Here is a 14237-nt window from a genome sequence, read left to right as displayed (position 1 = left end):
GACCAGCACCAAATCAACATCAGAAGAAAAGGAGTGTATTCAAAAGATGCTATCAAGATACTATTGACAGACTGGATAGGAGGGGCAGGTTAAGTACCTTGGCCAGGGTCACACTTCTAGTGAGTGAAGCTGGATTTGGACTCTTGAAGATAAGTTGACCAAGGTCTAAACTACTTCTTGACCTTTTTCCCCCAGAGAAGTATGTAGTAATATGTAAAAAGCTTCCCTAAGGCATACTTTAGTGCCCTGAAGCAACTGAGCTCTGGGCTGGGGAAACCCACAGCTCTGGATCACTGATGTGGAGCTGGAAGGGATGCTCAGAGGCTATCAACCCATCCTCATTTTACAGATAAAAAAAATAACAATCTAAGAAAGTTAAATGTTTTGCACAAGATCTGACTTGGAGGTAATAAGGATCAGAAATTGGATTTGAACCCAAGTCCTCAAGGGCCAGATCCTCCTTTTTTCTCTGTCCTATGTTGGGGAGGTTGAGGGGGGAAGGGAGAGACAGGAAACCACCATTTTCTAGGCCTGCTCTGTCCAACAAGGCTTCTTGTTGCTGCTTCCAGAAAACTAGGTCTCTAGGTTTTGAGGAGAAAAGGACTTTGCCCAGCCTCTCCCAAGGAACAGCCTAAGATCTTCTTTGCCCTTAAAATCTCATAAAATCTGACTGGGGAATAGAATGAGTAGAGAAGATCATTCATTGCAGGATTTGTGAGGCCAGATAAGAAGTGAGGTGGGGTAGGGTGGGGAAGGGGTTAGGTAAGGCTGGGTGATATAATCTAGATTTAAGGTCAAGTCCTCTATTGACTATCTCATTCAGCACCTTTGCTTTTGTAAGAAGTTTTGTCAAGGAAGTTTCTGAATCATTTTGTCTAATTCTAGAGAAAATCTTGCTGATATTTTAATTGGCAAAAATAAAAATAGCTAATATTTATAATAGGATCTTAAGCTTTGTAAAAAAATTTTACATATCTTTTCTCATTTAAATTCAGTCTGAAATTACCTTTGATATTATTGCAGTTGTTATCATAAAGCCAAACCCAGAGCACTGGCACATCCTGGGGGAGGATTCCCATTAGCCATGCTTTCTGTTCCCTTTGGTAATTATATTAACCTTTCCTAACCAGGGAACAGGAAATAAACCTCAAATAAGCTCATTTTTATCACTCAAGTTCTGTAGTTTTCACTTATTCATAATGGAAACTTCATCCAACTGCTTCATCTTATAATTGAGAAAACTGATACCCAGGATGTTAAGTGATTTGTCTCAATAGTTACTGATCAAGGATTCGAACCTAGCACCCTTGACGCCAAATGTGGCACTCTTTGTATTATAACACACTGTACTTCTTATTGACCAAGTTCTTTACTCTGTCTTTGTTCTCTACCCCCTGAAAGCAACTAGGAATATGGGGCTTTTCCATCTTAAAGGATCCCATTTTTAAAATGAAGCTAGGTAGTACAGTACAGTGTTGGACCTGGAGTCAGGAAGACCTGATTTCAAATTCAGCTTCACACACTTACTAGTTGTGTGACCCTGGGTAAGTGACTTAATCTTATTTTGCCTCAGTTTTCCATCTGTCAAATGAACTGGAGAAAGAAATGACAAACCACTCTAGTATCCTTGCCAAGAACACAACTGAAACAATGGAAAAATGTAAAAGCAGAAGAAAATGACTGACAGCTAGTTGAAAGCAAGAATGGCATATCAGAGGGACCTTCTAGGACTTCAAACAATTAGTAAAGCTCATATTTATGCATCACTTTAATTAAGCAGTGCTCTCTGATGTAGATTACTTATATCAGATTCAAGTCTCATTATATAAAGGAGAAAACAAGTTCAGTACTCTTTCCATTAGATGCTGTGACTTTTTTTTTTGCATCCCCTTCCCTCATAGAGGGCTCTGCATGTGCAGAAATTGTACTTTAGAACTATTTATTAGTGGACAGGTGTAGGCACTAGCAGACCTTCCTCCTTCATTATCATGTTACTGGCCCTCACTTAGCATCTACCTTGCTCCACAACCTCCAATTTTGAGGCTTTATACACATCATTCTCTATTGCTTAATGAATACTTGCAGATATTGTTTTTTAAAAAATAATTCCAAAACACTGGAGTAGTCTTTCAGGGTCCTGAATTCTAGTCCCAGCCTATTATCCTGTCTCTTTAAGGGACTGTTCTGAAGACTAGTTTTCTCATCTAGATTAATATTAATGACAAGATTGACTCATGTATATATATACCATGTTAAAGTTTACAAAGCACTTTTCTTATATAGCAAGCCTGTGAAGTGGGTGATGCAAATGTTAGTATTAGTATTCCCCTATTACAGATGTAAGCACTAAGGTTTAGAGATTTCAATAACTTGCCCAAGAGTTGATGTTGGCTTCAGGCCATGAAATTTTGACTTTTATCAATATACTATGACTTCTTCTATATAATGGGAATATACACAATAAAGTTATGAAGTCCCATGTTTACTGTAATATAGGATTGTAAGGATTAAGAAATAATGGCTGTAAAAGTGTTCTCAAATATTTAAAGCACTACAAATAAAAACTTAAAGTGATGGTAAGGCTACTTTTGTAATCATTCCTTTATGATGATCACATGGAATGGAGGATTACATATGAATTTTAGTCAGAAATTTGTATCTTCCAAATCTTGGTTCTCATATATTCATGCCCTGACCTTGGGCCTCCAAAATATATATGGCATGATAGAAGGAGAGCTGGTTTTCAATTTGTAAGACTTAATTTTAGATCCTGTCTTGTGTGCCACCTGTGTGACCTGAAACAAACTGCTTCACCTTACTGGGCCTTAGTTTCTTTATTTATAAATAAGATATTTGAGCTAGATAACCTTTGAGGTCCACTCTTCCAAACAAACCACTTAACCCCAGTGGACAATGGCATTTCTCTAAGAATAAATATATATGTATTATATATAATATATTATAATAATTATATAACTAATAAGATATGACATATATAACACATGTTATATATACACTGCCAGAGTTGCATATGTAATTATATTGACAATATTTTATTATATAATAATTATAAACCAAATAACAATTATGATAATAAAACATGTATATAGTAGTTATATATTTAGCATTCATGTAGTACTCTAAAGATTTGGAAGATGCTTTACTTATATATTATTATCTCATTTGATTATAAATAATCATAAACAGTCAGGATCACTTTTTCCCCCTCTTTATGGTAAGCCTCTGTCACCCCCGGAAATAGTTCTCCAAATCCTTGGTTCTTCTCCAATCTTCCCCTCCCTTCTGTCCCACTCCTTACCTCTTTTAAGAATATTGTTGCTTGATTTTGGAAATCTAAGAATATATTTTGCAGAACAGTGGTAAACTGGCATGTCTTTTAATATTTTAAAGGAAGTTTTAAATATCAATGCAATCACAGGCCCAGTCCTTATCTTGATCCTTCACTAGAATTCTCCTCCATCTCGCTATGGTTTGGAACTGATTCCCTAACTGTTAATCTGAACACCAGTCTCTAAGAATACTAAACTTTAAGAGACTGGCTCATCACCAGGAGGTGAGCCAATAGGGATAGTGTTCATGATGGTTTTTGCTATGGCCAAAAAATTCCCTCTTTAAGTAGCAAAGGGTTGTGGCCTATATCTGTGGAGGTGGTACCCCACATCAATGAAATGATGGAGGTTTTGAAAGTACCATTGTTTTTGCCAGATTGGAAACTGAAAAAGTGAGGATTCTGTAACTGATTAATTTATCTTCATAGATCACCATCCACACTCCTCAGAGAGCCATGAACTCCCTAGATCTGGGGAGGTAAAGCCATTAAGTAGTAGTTTCTTCACTTAAAACAATAGAGATCATAGATTTAGAGTCAGAAGGGAACTTAGATTTAGTTCTATCCTCCCTACCTTGTTTTACAGACTGGGAAACCAAAGTACAGAGAGAGGAAAACTGGATTGTCCCCAGGCCACTTGGGGATTAAGCAGCAAAACCAGAATTTGAATCCAGTTTTTCTGCCACAGGAGTTCTGCCAGCAGACCTGGTGCTGCTTGGCCATCTGTGGGTAGCCTTGGCCACTTCCCTGAGAGCCCACCTCCCCCGACAGACCTTGTTTGGCCTCTGCTTGTTTCTGCTTCTCCTCTTCTAGGGCTTTCATCTTAGCATCGTATTCATCAGCCAGTGCTTTCCACTCTTTCCGGTTATTGGTGATGCCATCCAGCATGGGAGTGATCTGCTCATGAAACCGAGAAAATTCCTGGAAGAGAAGATGAGGTCTCTGTCACCTAGGACAGAACAGCAGCTAGTAGGCAGGTAACACACTTTCCAATATTCCAGGGAAGGGAGGAATGACAACTAGCTCTCTTGTTGGAAAGTTCTTCCTTATAGCCAGGCCTCCCTGTAACTTCCTACCCTGGCTCCTAGTCCCCTCTTCTTCAGTTACACAGAACTAATCTAATTCCTGTTCCTCAACATAGTTTTTAAAAAATATTTGTTTCTAGTTCAATGGTGTGCTTTCAAATATTCTGATCAACCCTCCCTGAATATCCTCCAATTTGTCAGTGTTCTGCTTAAAATGTTGTATCTAGAACCCACTTCATTGTTTAGCCAAGGATGGGTCCAGAGAGGTAAAGTACTTTGCCTACTATCACACAGTAAGTTAATGATGAAACCAAGCCTGAAATCCAGGGCTTCTGACTCTCTAGTTTCATATTCCTGCTGTCTTCTTCTCCCTGATTTTCCTCCAATTTTCCTCTAACCTCCTTCATATTATACAAAATTTGTATATATACTATAATTTTCCTAATAAAATATAAACTTTCTGAGGGGAGAAACTCATTTTTTTTACCCTTGTAACCCCCAGTGCCCAGGGTCTTGCAGATAGTCACTTAATAAACTTTTCTTAATCAAATCCCTCTACAGATAATCAAGAACTGTTCTTTTCAATAAAATTAAACTGAGGACTGTAAATTTGTGAGTAGTCTTAAAAAACCATTTATCCTTCTATAGGGTGCTTAGGACTTCCCATGTGACTACTCCCTAAATATGGGCATGCAGAATTATGTGAGGAAAGAGCAAAAGCCCTGACTTCTAACCTCAGCACTACTACTGTTTCTACTACTAAACTACTCTACGCTAAACTACTCTTAGACTCTGAGGCTCAATTTCCAAATCTGTAAAAAGAGAAGGATCCTATTTTGAGTTACAGAGGGCCTAGAGAGCAGCTAGTCATATTCTCTTATCTTATAATTTATCAAAATGAGGTCCAGAGAAGGGAATCGAATTGGCCCAAAGTCACAGAGCTACTATAGAGACTGGCTGAAATTTGCATTCAGGACCTTTATCTCTAAGATCAGAGAGCAAAACTCGGAACTCTTAAATATAAAGTACTTCACAGTTTAAAAGGCACTTTTCTCAACCCTGCCTTGGAAAAGAGAAAAGTGGTACAAGTATGAAAATAATAATAATAATAATGATAAATGATAGCTGCATTGTATTTTAAGGTTTGCAAAGTTCTTTATATCTAATATTTTATTTGATCCCTATAACAATCCTATAAGCTATTATTATACCTCTCTTACAGATGGGAAAACTGAGCCTGAGCAATACTTTGTGGCTTGCCTAGTAGTAAGTGTCCAACAAAAATTGGAGTGCAGATCTTACTGACTCTTAAACCATGTTGCCTCTTATTCCCATTTTAAAGAAGTGAAACCCAAGGATCAAATTGGAATAATGACTTGTCCAAAGAACCAGAGACATGACTTGAACAGAAAACTGCTCCCAAATCAATGTTCTTTACCCTGTTAACCACAATCAGGAAGTTAGGACAATTGATTTGTGGGGCAGGAAGGCAGAAGCTATTTCCAATAATCTTAATAAGGACACCAGCTTCTTTTTCTTTAGGTCAGGGATCTTTAACTTTTCTTTGTATCATGGACCATTTAGTAAACAAAGGCAACAGACCTTTTTCCAGAATACTGTTTTTCTTAAATGTATGAAAGAAAAAAAAGAAATTATATGTGTGTGTGTGTGTGTGTACATATATATATATATATATATATATATATATATATATATATATATATGTTTGCAGAGGAGACCAATTTCATTGAAATACAGTTATCACAATGACAAAAAACCAAATTTACAGCCCCCAGGTTCAGAGCCCTTGCTCTAGCAGAGTCTGTTGGCCAAAAGCAAGCCTGGCTTCTCATGTTTCTCAACTGGCCTTTGACAGAAACTCTCACAGCTCCTGTCTAGAAGAAAAGTCAAGTTGGCTGCTCCATGGTCCTGCCCCCGAGCTCTGGAAACACTGATTGCCTGGGTGGCCTTCACTACATATGAATCTATGTTATCCTGTGCTGTACACATCTCTGGGCTGAATTACCGAAGGGAGTTTCCTACAAGCCACTTTCTACCAGCCACAGGTTTACTCCAAAGGGCTTAGGCAAAGAGGATTCCATGATGCACATGATGCATGGATGAATTCTGGACTACTTTTTCTAAGCCTTTTGATGTGAGTTTTTGGAGAGCCCCAACACCTTCCCCACAGCCCTGGCACATGTGTGAAAACAATGGGAAAGCTATGGGAAAAAACCTTTTCTTCTGAGTATTTGAGAGCAGGGTAAAGTAAGGGGGAACAGGTGTGTGCTTCTAGAACTGGACTGGATGAAGGTCAGGCCCACCTTGTAGACAAAGGTGCAGACAAAGTCGATGAAACCAACTTGCAGCTTGGGAAGCTCGTCAGCTTTATTCCTATCCATCATGGGCTGTCAGCAGAGGGTAGAGAAAAAGGGCAGAGCATGTTATTTCTCCTCATGTGTTGTCTCAGGTAGGCTGTCTCAGGAGGTAACCTTTCTCCTGACATCCCGTGGGATTTTTCTTTGTAGTCACAAACTCATGGGGGTGGGGGGGAGGTACAAAACATTGCCTGCATTGTCACATGAGGAAGACTCAGTTGGAGCTGGTTGTTATAGATGTTTGTTGAAATGTCTATGATATAAAAGAACTCTTCTTTTATTAAATTTATAGAATTGTAAAAGAAAATACCACATGCTATGACGGTAAAGACATTCTTGCCTTTAACTTTCCTCATCCAAACTGCATCACAAAAGTGAAGGTGGGCTATCAAGATGGCTATCTAGGATGGGAACACTTTGGTGCCCTTTTTTCGATATAAACACAGTACAGAATGAATCCCTATGGACTACCTGGTCTATATTCATCTTACTTTAAGACTTGGGAGGTTCTATTTTTGGTGCCCTAGAAGCAGGAACAGAAGGATCTGAGGGTTCAAGGGAGGCATATGAAGACTTACACAGGACAAAACAACATGGTAGAATTTAGAGCTGTGAGAGACCTTACCCCTTTGGTCTTGAATTTTTCTTGAACCTATTTCCCCATCTATAAAATGTACAGAGTTGGATTTAGAGCTAAAAGAGATCTTAGAGATCATGTAATGCAACCTTTCATTTTAGCAATTAGACCAAAAATTTCAAGAGATTTACCCAGAATCATGGTAGTGGCATCACTGGGATTCAAACTCAGGACTTCAAATTTCAATCTGCCATTTTTTCCCCCATCACTCTTCCTTTAATACTGGGTTCCCTCATATTTTACAAGAAACTTGGGAACAATTGTCTTCTGCAAGGAAACCCTTGATCTGAAAATTTTATGTCATGGGTGGAATATTATACCTAAGTCAATATGGATTATGTGTATTTCCCCAAGAAGTATAGCAAAGTTTGCACTTCTCTATTAAACTCAAATTAAGATGTCATCTCTAATAATAATAGTAATAGTTAATATTTACATTAAGTTTTTTTTTAAGTTTTTGCAAGGCAAACGGGGTTAAGTGGCTTGCCCAAGGCCACACAGCTAGGTAATTATTAAGTGTCTGAGACCAGATTTGAACCCAGGTACTCCTGACTCCAGGGCTGGTACTTTATCCACTATGCCACCTAGCTACCCCTTACATTGAGTTTTAATGTTTGCAAAGCACTTTATGTATGTGATCTCATTTAATATTTACCTTGATAGGTAATTGCTAATATTGTCATTTTACAGATGAGGAAAATGAGGTCAGGAGAGGTTAAATGACTTGTTCATGGACACATAGCTAGGAAGATTTGAACTCAGGTCTTGCTTACCCTAAAGGCAGTATTCTATATCCTAGACTTCCTAGCAGCCTATTTCACAAAAGGATGAACTCCATTTTCTACTCACAATAGGGTTCTGCTGAAGCACAGTTCTCTCCAAATCTCCTTGTTCCCAGAATTCAGCAGCCACCAAAAGAGCCACCTACCAACAACAAAAGGGTAAAAAGCTCCAAATCATCCCACCCAAGAGCCCTGAGACTTTTAAGACCAAAGACAGGTTTGCCATGTAAAACTTATTCAATTGAGATTCTTTGGGCATGACTACAAATACCACCTAAGCTTTGAAGTTAGCAGGATATCAGGATGGGATCCCCAAAATCTCTATGAGAAAATAGCAAACAGAGGTCTTCCCAATCACCTCCCCTCACAATGGGAATCAAAGTGTTTATGTACCTTGCTCTGAACTTCCCAGGGCTTGGTTATAGCAGACAAGTCACAGGCAGTCATCATCATTGCCCTGGGGACACAAGACAATGATTAATAACCAACCAGTCTGGAGGAGATGATAAGGGGTCTTGGCCCTGCTTCTGAAATGGAAGATGATGCAGAATTCAATGGGCCTTAAATGAAACACCTCTTGTGGGCAAGGCACTGATGATCAATGATGTGACAGTGAAATAAGACTCTGTTCCTAACCTCAAGAAGCTTACAATCTGCTATAGAGGAAACAATATAATACTAATTTATAAAGCATTTCCTATGTACCAGATACTGTACTTTATGAGGCACTGGGAGGTAGGCCCTATTTTACAGATGGGGAAACTGAGGCAAACAGTATGAAGTGACTTGCTCAGAGTCATTCAGTTGATGAGTGTCTGAGGTCAGATTTGAACTCAGGTCTTCTTGACTCCAGGTCCAGGGTTCTATTCCCTTAGCTATCTAGCTACCCCAAAATGCATATAGGTAAGTATAATACAAAAATAAAGTATTATATGGGGGAATGAAAAGGTTCTACAAAGTTCTCCATGAAAATTTGGAGGTATAAATCAGAGAAGACCTTGGAAAGGAGATGACACCTGGATTGCCTTAAAGAAATGGATAGGGGAGATTTCAATAGGTAGAAATGAGAGAATAAATTTCAGAAAAAGAATTAAACAGATTAGAGATTATATTTGCAGTGAATCTATCAGATGGCTTCTAGAATCTAAGGAAAAGATATTGAGTGTAGCGAGTTTAATGTGCACTGATAGACATAACTACCCCAAGTGTGTGTGTCTTTTGAGGATTTCACTCCTCCCATTTCCTAAGTGAGGGAGAAAAGGAGGAAAAGCTTTGCAAATTTTTATATTGGAAGGAGCATGAGTGGATGGTAGAATGATCAAGGACGCAAGAGAGTTAGGCTGCCACTATAGCACCATATTCCTCAGGTTGCTACAACCTGTTGCACTTTGGGATATGATCATTTCAAAGGAAGACATTGTCACCTCAGGATGGAAGGGGAACTGTACCAGAAGTGAAACTGGGGGGTCCTGGAAACAGCCTCACTGGAGAGAGAGAGAGAGAGAGACAGAGAGAGAGAGAGACAGAGACAGAGACAGAGACAGAGACAGAGACAGAGACAGAGACACAGAGGGACAGAGGGACAGAGAGATGGAGATGGAATCAGGGACAGAGAGAAAAGAGACAAAGAGAGAAACCAATCCCAATAGAAGCAAGTCATGGAAAACAATAGCTCCAGAGGTAGGGATAAAGCCTTAATGATGGTGTCTGGTAAGATGCTGATCCATCTGAACTGAGTTAGAGGGACTGGTCCAAAAATAAGCATTCCATTTTTCCTTTCCACTTTCCCTCTCAGGGATAATATGTACTTGTTTCAAAGCTAATTTCTTCTTTTCTTGTTTAGGGTTTTTCTGTTTTTATTTTTTATTTTTGCAAGGAAAAATGAGGTTAAGTGGCTTGCCCAAGGACACACAGCTAGGTAATTATTAAGTGTCTGAGGTTGGATTTGAACTCAGGTACTCCTGAATCCAGGGCTGGTGCTCTATCCACTGGGTCACCTAGACACCCCTCTTGTTTTCTTTAAAATTGATTTTTTGATTTCCATTCACTTAGTCTCTAAAAGCCAGTATTAAGATAAAAACATGGTTAACCACTGGCGTTTTACTTGTTCAAAAGCATCTGAGAGGAAGAAGTTATGGTTTGCACAAATTTTTATTTTCTATGTCACTACTGCTAGAAATTAATACACACTCCCCAGCAGAAAAATAGTCAAATAACATGAGCAATTTCCAAGGGAGAAAATACAGAGTGTTCACAACATTCCTATTAGGTGGGAGCTATTATTATTCCTATTTTGTAGATAAGGAAACTGAGATTGAGTGGTGTTAAGTGACTTGCTTATGTTTGAACAATGAGTAGAAGCAGACAATTCTATTTTGTAATGTATATATTCATCAGAAACAGAGAGACTGGGATATTCCTCTGGGATCTCAAAATGAATAAAATATTTTCTTTGTTCGTATTTCTACAACTTTCTCAAAGCAGAGAAATATAAGTGAATGGGAACTTTCCAGAATGTAGATTGAACTTCATAAATTGATGGAGATCATCTGTCATTAAAGGTGGTAATGCAGATATATCCCTTTTCTTATTGTTTTTTACTGTGGCAGCATTAAAAGAGAATTCATCCCCCAGAGGGACTTCATTAACTAAAGAGAAAACTAGGATCCTAAGGCAAGAACGGGGAGCTTCTTATGGGTGGGAACCAACCAAAAGAGAGTAACTAGTTTTACTGCTCATCAGCTTTCACTTTCATTCTTCCTATTCACTGCACTGTCTCATACAGATTTTTCTATCCCACCTCAAGTCTCCCATGAAACTCCCTTTTCTCACCTTCTCAGTTGAGAACCTTGACTTCTACTCCATCAAAATTGAGGCTTTTCACCCAGGACTGAATTCTTTCTTCCTCTTGTTCCACTCAGGTATCTCCCTGCATTATCTCTTCCTTTACCTTGTACCATAGGCTAGGGTGAAGCCCTTTACATGCCCAAGTGATCTCATTCCATCTATCTTCTGCAGCAAATTGTCCCCTCTAGAATCTTTACTCACCAATCTTTCATCTCTCTCTGACAATTGGCTGCTTTTGTGCTGCTCACAAACACAAACAAACACAAACACTTAAAAACCCTCACTTGATCTGACCGTTTCCAATATCTCTCCTCTCTTTCATGGCTAAACTCTTAGAGAAAATCATCTCCAATAGATGCTTTCATTTCTCTTCTCACTCTCCACTCACTTATTTCTCTGCAGTCTGACTTGTAACTTCATTATTTAAATGAAATTGCTCTTACCAAAGTTATAAATGACCTTTTAGTGTCAAACCTAATGTCCTTTATTCAGTGTTTATCTTTCTTGATTTCTCTGAAAATTTGATATTATTGATCACCCTTTTCTCCTAAATTCTCTTCTGTAATTCTCCTCTCTCCTGGATCACTGGTCTGACCATCTATTCAGAATATCCTCTGCTAAATGTTCATCCACATCATAGCCATTAACTCTGAATGTTTCCCAAAGGTCTGACCTAGGCTCTTTTATCTCTATATACTATCTTGCTTGGTTATTTCATTAGCTCCTCTGTACTCAAATATCATTTCTATGCAGATAATTCCCAGATGAATTTATCCAGCCTTAATTGCTCTCCTGAAATTCAGTCTTACCTTTCCAGTTGTCTATTGTATGTCTTAAATTATAGACATCTTGAATTTAACAGGTCCAAAACAAAACATTTCTCCCCATATTTCCACTCTAACCTTTATCAAATTTCCTCATTATTGTTGAAGGTCAGTCATTTTCCTAGGCACCCTAGCTCTTTACTTCACAGCATATAGCCAATCTGTTGCCAAGTCTGAGCATATCACCTCCCCTCAATAAATTCTATTACCTCCCTGTTACTTCTAGACTCAAACTTAAAAATCCTGTTTGTTTTTTTTAACACAACTTCACTCTTTCTTACCTTTTCAGTTTTATTATCATTTGCTTCTCTCTACTTGTTCTACAAGAACTCATACCATACCACAATTGCCAAAGGAAAAAAATCTAAGGAAAATTACTGCATAGAAGCATGCAAAAGGAAATTGTTGAAGAGGAAGGTGGAATTACACCACTGGAGGGAGATAGAGACCACAAGGGGAGGAGGAGGGGGAAAATTCTTCAAAGACTTCAGCTAGCTTTTTATTGAACTAATTATTCTTGCTAAGTGGGTGCTAACATTACAAATTTCAGTACCCTTTCATTTCAGTATTCTGGAGCTAATGACCCATTAACTCCTCCTTTTAGCTTCTCCTTTTTCAGACTCATCACAACCTGGAAGGCTTCTTATCTCATACCCTAGAGCTCCTTTTCCTCATATCACTAAATACTCCCAACTGAACTGGGAGTCATTCAGTCTCCTTTCTGACTTGTCCAGGAAAGGAAGGGCAGAGCATGGTAAGGAATGTCCTCATTTAAGAGGCTGTGATGGTCTCCATCTTCTACCCTCAACCCCACAGTTTTAACAATGCTGACTTTAAAGTGTTGGATATGAAATTTATTAATTAATCAATAATTGAAAGGCCAGATTGGTACTCACATCACAATTTCCTTCCGAGTCTGTTCCAACATCATGTATTGAGTCCACTCCTGTTCATTCTCAAAAGTTTTAGATTGATCCACAATCTTCTGGAACATTGTTCTTTTTCTGTAAAATGTGAGAAAGTAATGGAAAAAAGGATCCTGCTGTGCCTAGGGGCAATGGAATTTACATTTTGCTTTTATTCATCCCTTAGATTATAAACTTCTTGATGAAAGGGACAGTCTTTTCCCTCTTTTTTGTATGTCCTATATTTCTCAGAGCCTGAGACAGAATAGGTACTTATTAAATGCATATATTGATTCATATTTATTCAATGAAGCCTTAAAATATCCCCAAAGTGGGGGCATATTGGAGCCAGTTCATATGGATTCCCAAGACCCATTTATTAAATATTCAAAGTGATCCATTCCATCTGAGAAATCAGCAAATTCTACAAACTAGTCTTCATTTATTGTTTCATTGATTGTATAGACTTGAGAGAGTGACTGAAAAAATCTTAACAGAAATTAAATTTAAAAGTATGTTTGGGTAATTTTTTTTGGAGAGAAGGGAAAGAGAAGGAATAAACATTTATATAGCACCTAACATGTACCAGACACTGTGCAAAGCACTTTTAACAAATATAAACTCATTTGTTCCAGTTGTTAAACAATACCAGCAGACCCTTGTCCCAAAGGTATAAAAAAAAGTAGAAAAAGCACTGTACTAGACACCAGGAAACCTAAATTTTAATTTATTTAGCAATGTGGCCTTGTTCAATTTGTTCATTTTTATATTTGTGATTGTGAAAATTTTGATTTCTCAGGGATGAAAGTTAAACTGAGGAGTGAAGCAGATCAGAAAATCTTATTTTACTCAGTTGATGAACTCCCAGGTCAGGAAAAAGTGAAAGCAACTTAATGCTGAAGTCAAAATGCAAAGAAAAAGCTATATACCCCTTTGTTGTCATACAGTCATGTGTAACTCTTTGTGACCCTGATTTGGAGTTTTCTTGTCAAAAATACTGGAGTGATCCTTTCTCCAACTTATTTTTCAGATGAGGAAACTGAAGCAGAGAGACTTAAGTGATTTGCCCAAGGTCACACAACAAATAAATGTCTGAGGTCAGACTTAAACTCATGAAGATAAGTTTTCCTGACTCCACACCTGACACTCTATCTGCTGTACCACCTAGCTACATCATATACCCCTTTACTGGGTCTATGATTATAACTGATGAAATTAAAAGGGAGGCAAGTTAGACCTATTTTGTAGACACAGGCTGTCTAATATTCATTCTCCTCCCAGCTATGCATGTGATTCTTAGGACTTCAATATCAAGTGCAGTCTCACTCTGGAAACTCCCTCTGCACCTGGAACCTCCTCATCCTATGATAGCCCATCCTCTTCTTCCGTCTTCTCCCTCAGCCATGTTGACTCCTTCTTCCATTGGAGAGCAATTCTGGGTGCCTCTATTTTGGGAAGTCATCAACATTCATTCCCAAACCAGATATACT

At 38.3% G+C, this 14237-nt stretch overlaps 1 protein-coding gene across 2 annotated transcripts in view; it reads right to left on the bottom strand.

The window, feature by feature from the left end:
- Nucleotides 1-14237, bottom strand: part of PDE6A (phosphodiesterase 6A) — a 92099-nt gene that overhangs the window by 10047 nt on the left and 67815 nt on the right. For both annotated transcript variants that reach the window (XM_074212661.1, XM_074212660.1), the window contains 5 exons: nucleotides 12739-12846; nucleotides 8565-8628; nucleotides 8239-8313; nucleotides 6699-6782; nucleotides 4123-4270 (listed from right to left, as the gene is read on the bottom strand). In XM_074212661.1, coding sequence (XP_074068762.1) covers nucleotides 4123-4270; nucleotides 6699-6782; nucleotides 8239-8313; nucleotides 8565-8628; nucleotides 12739-12846 — 479 coding nt within the window. The remainder of the gene's footprint in view (nucleotides 1-4122; nucleotides 4271-6698; nucleotides 6783-8238; nucleotides 8314-8564; nucleotides 8629-12738; nucleotides 12847-14237) is intronic.

The sequence above is a fragment of the Macrotis lagotis genome, chromosome 1 (genome assembly GCF_037893015.1).
Source record: "Macrotis lagotis isolate mMagLag1 chromosome 1, bilby.v1.9.chrom.fasta, whole genome shotgun sequence".
Classification (NCBI taxonomy): Eukaryota; Metazoa; Chordata; class Mammalia; order Peramelemorphia; family Peramelidae; genus Macrotis; species Macrotis lagotis.
This window is presented reverse-complemented; position numbering and strand designations above follow the sequence as displayed.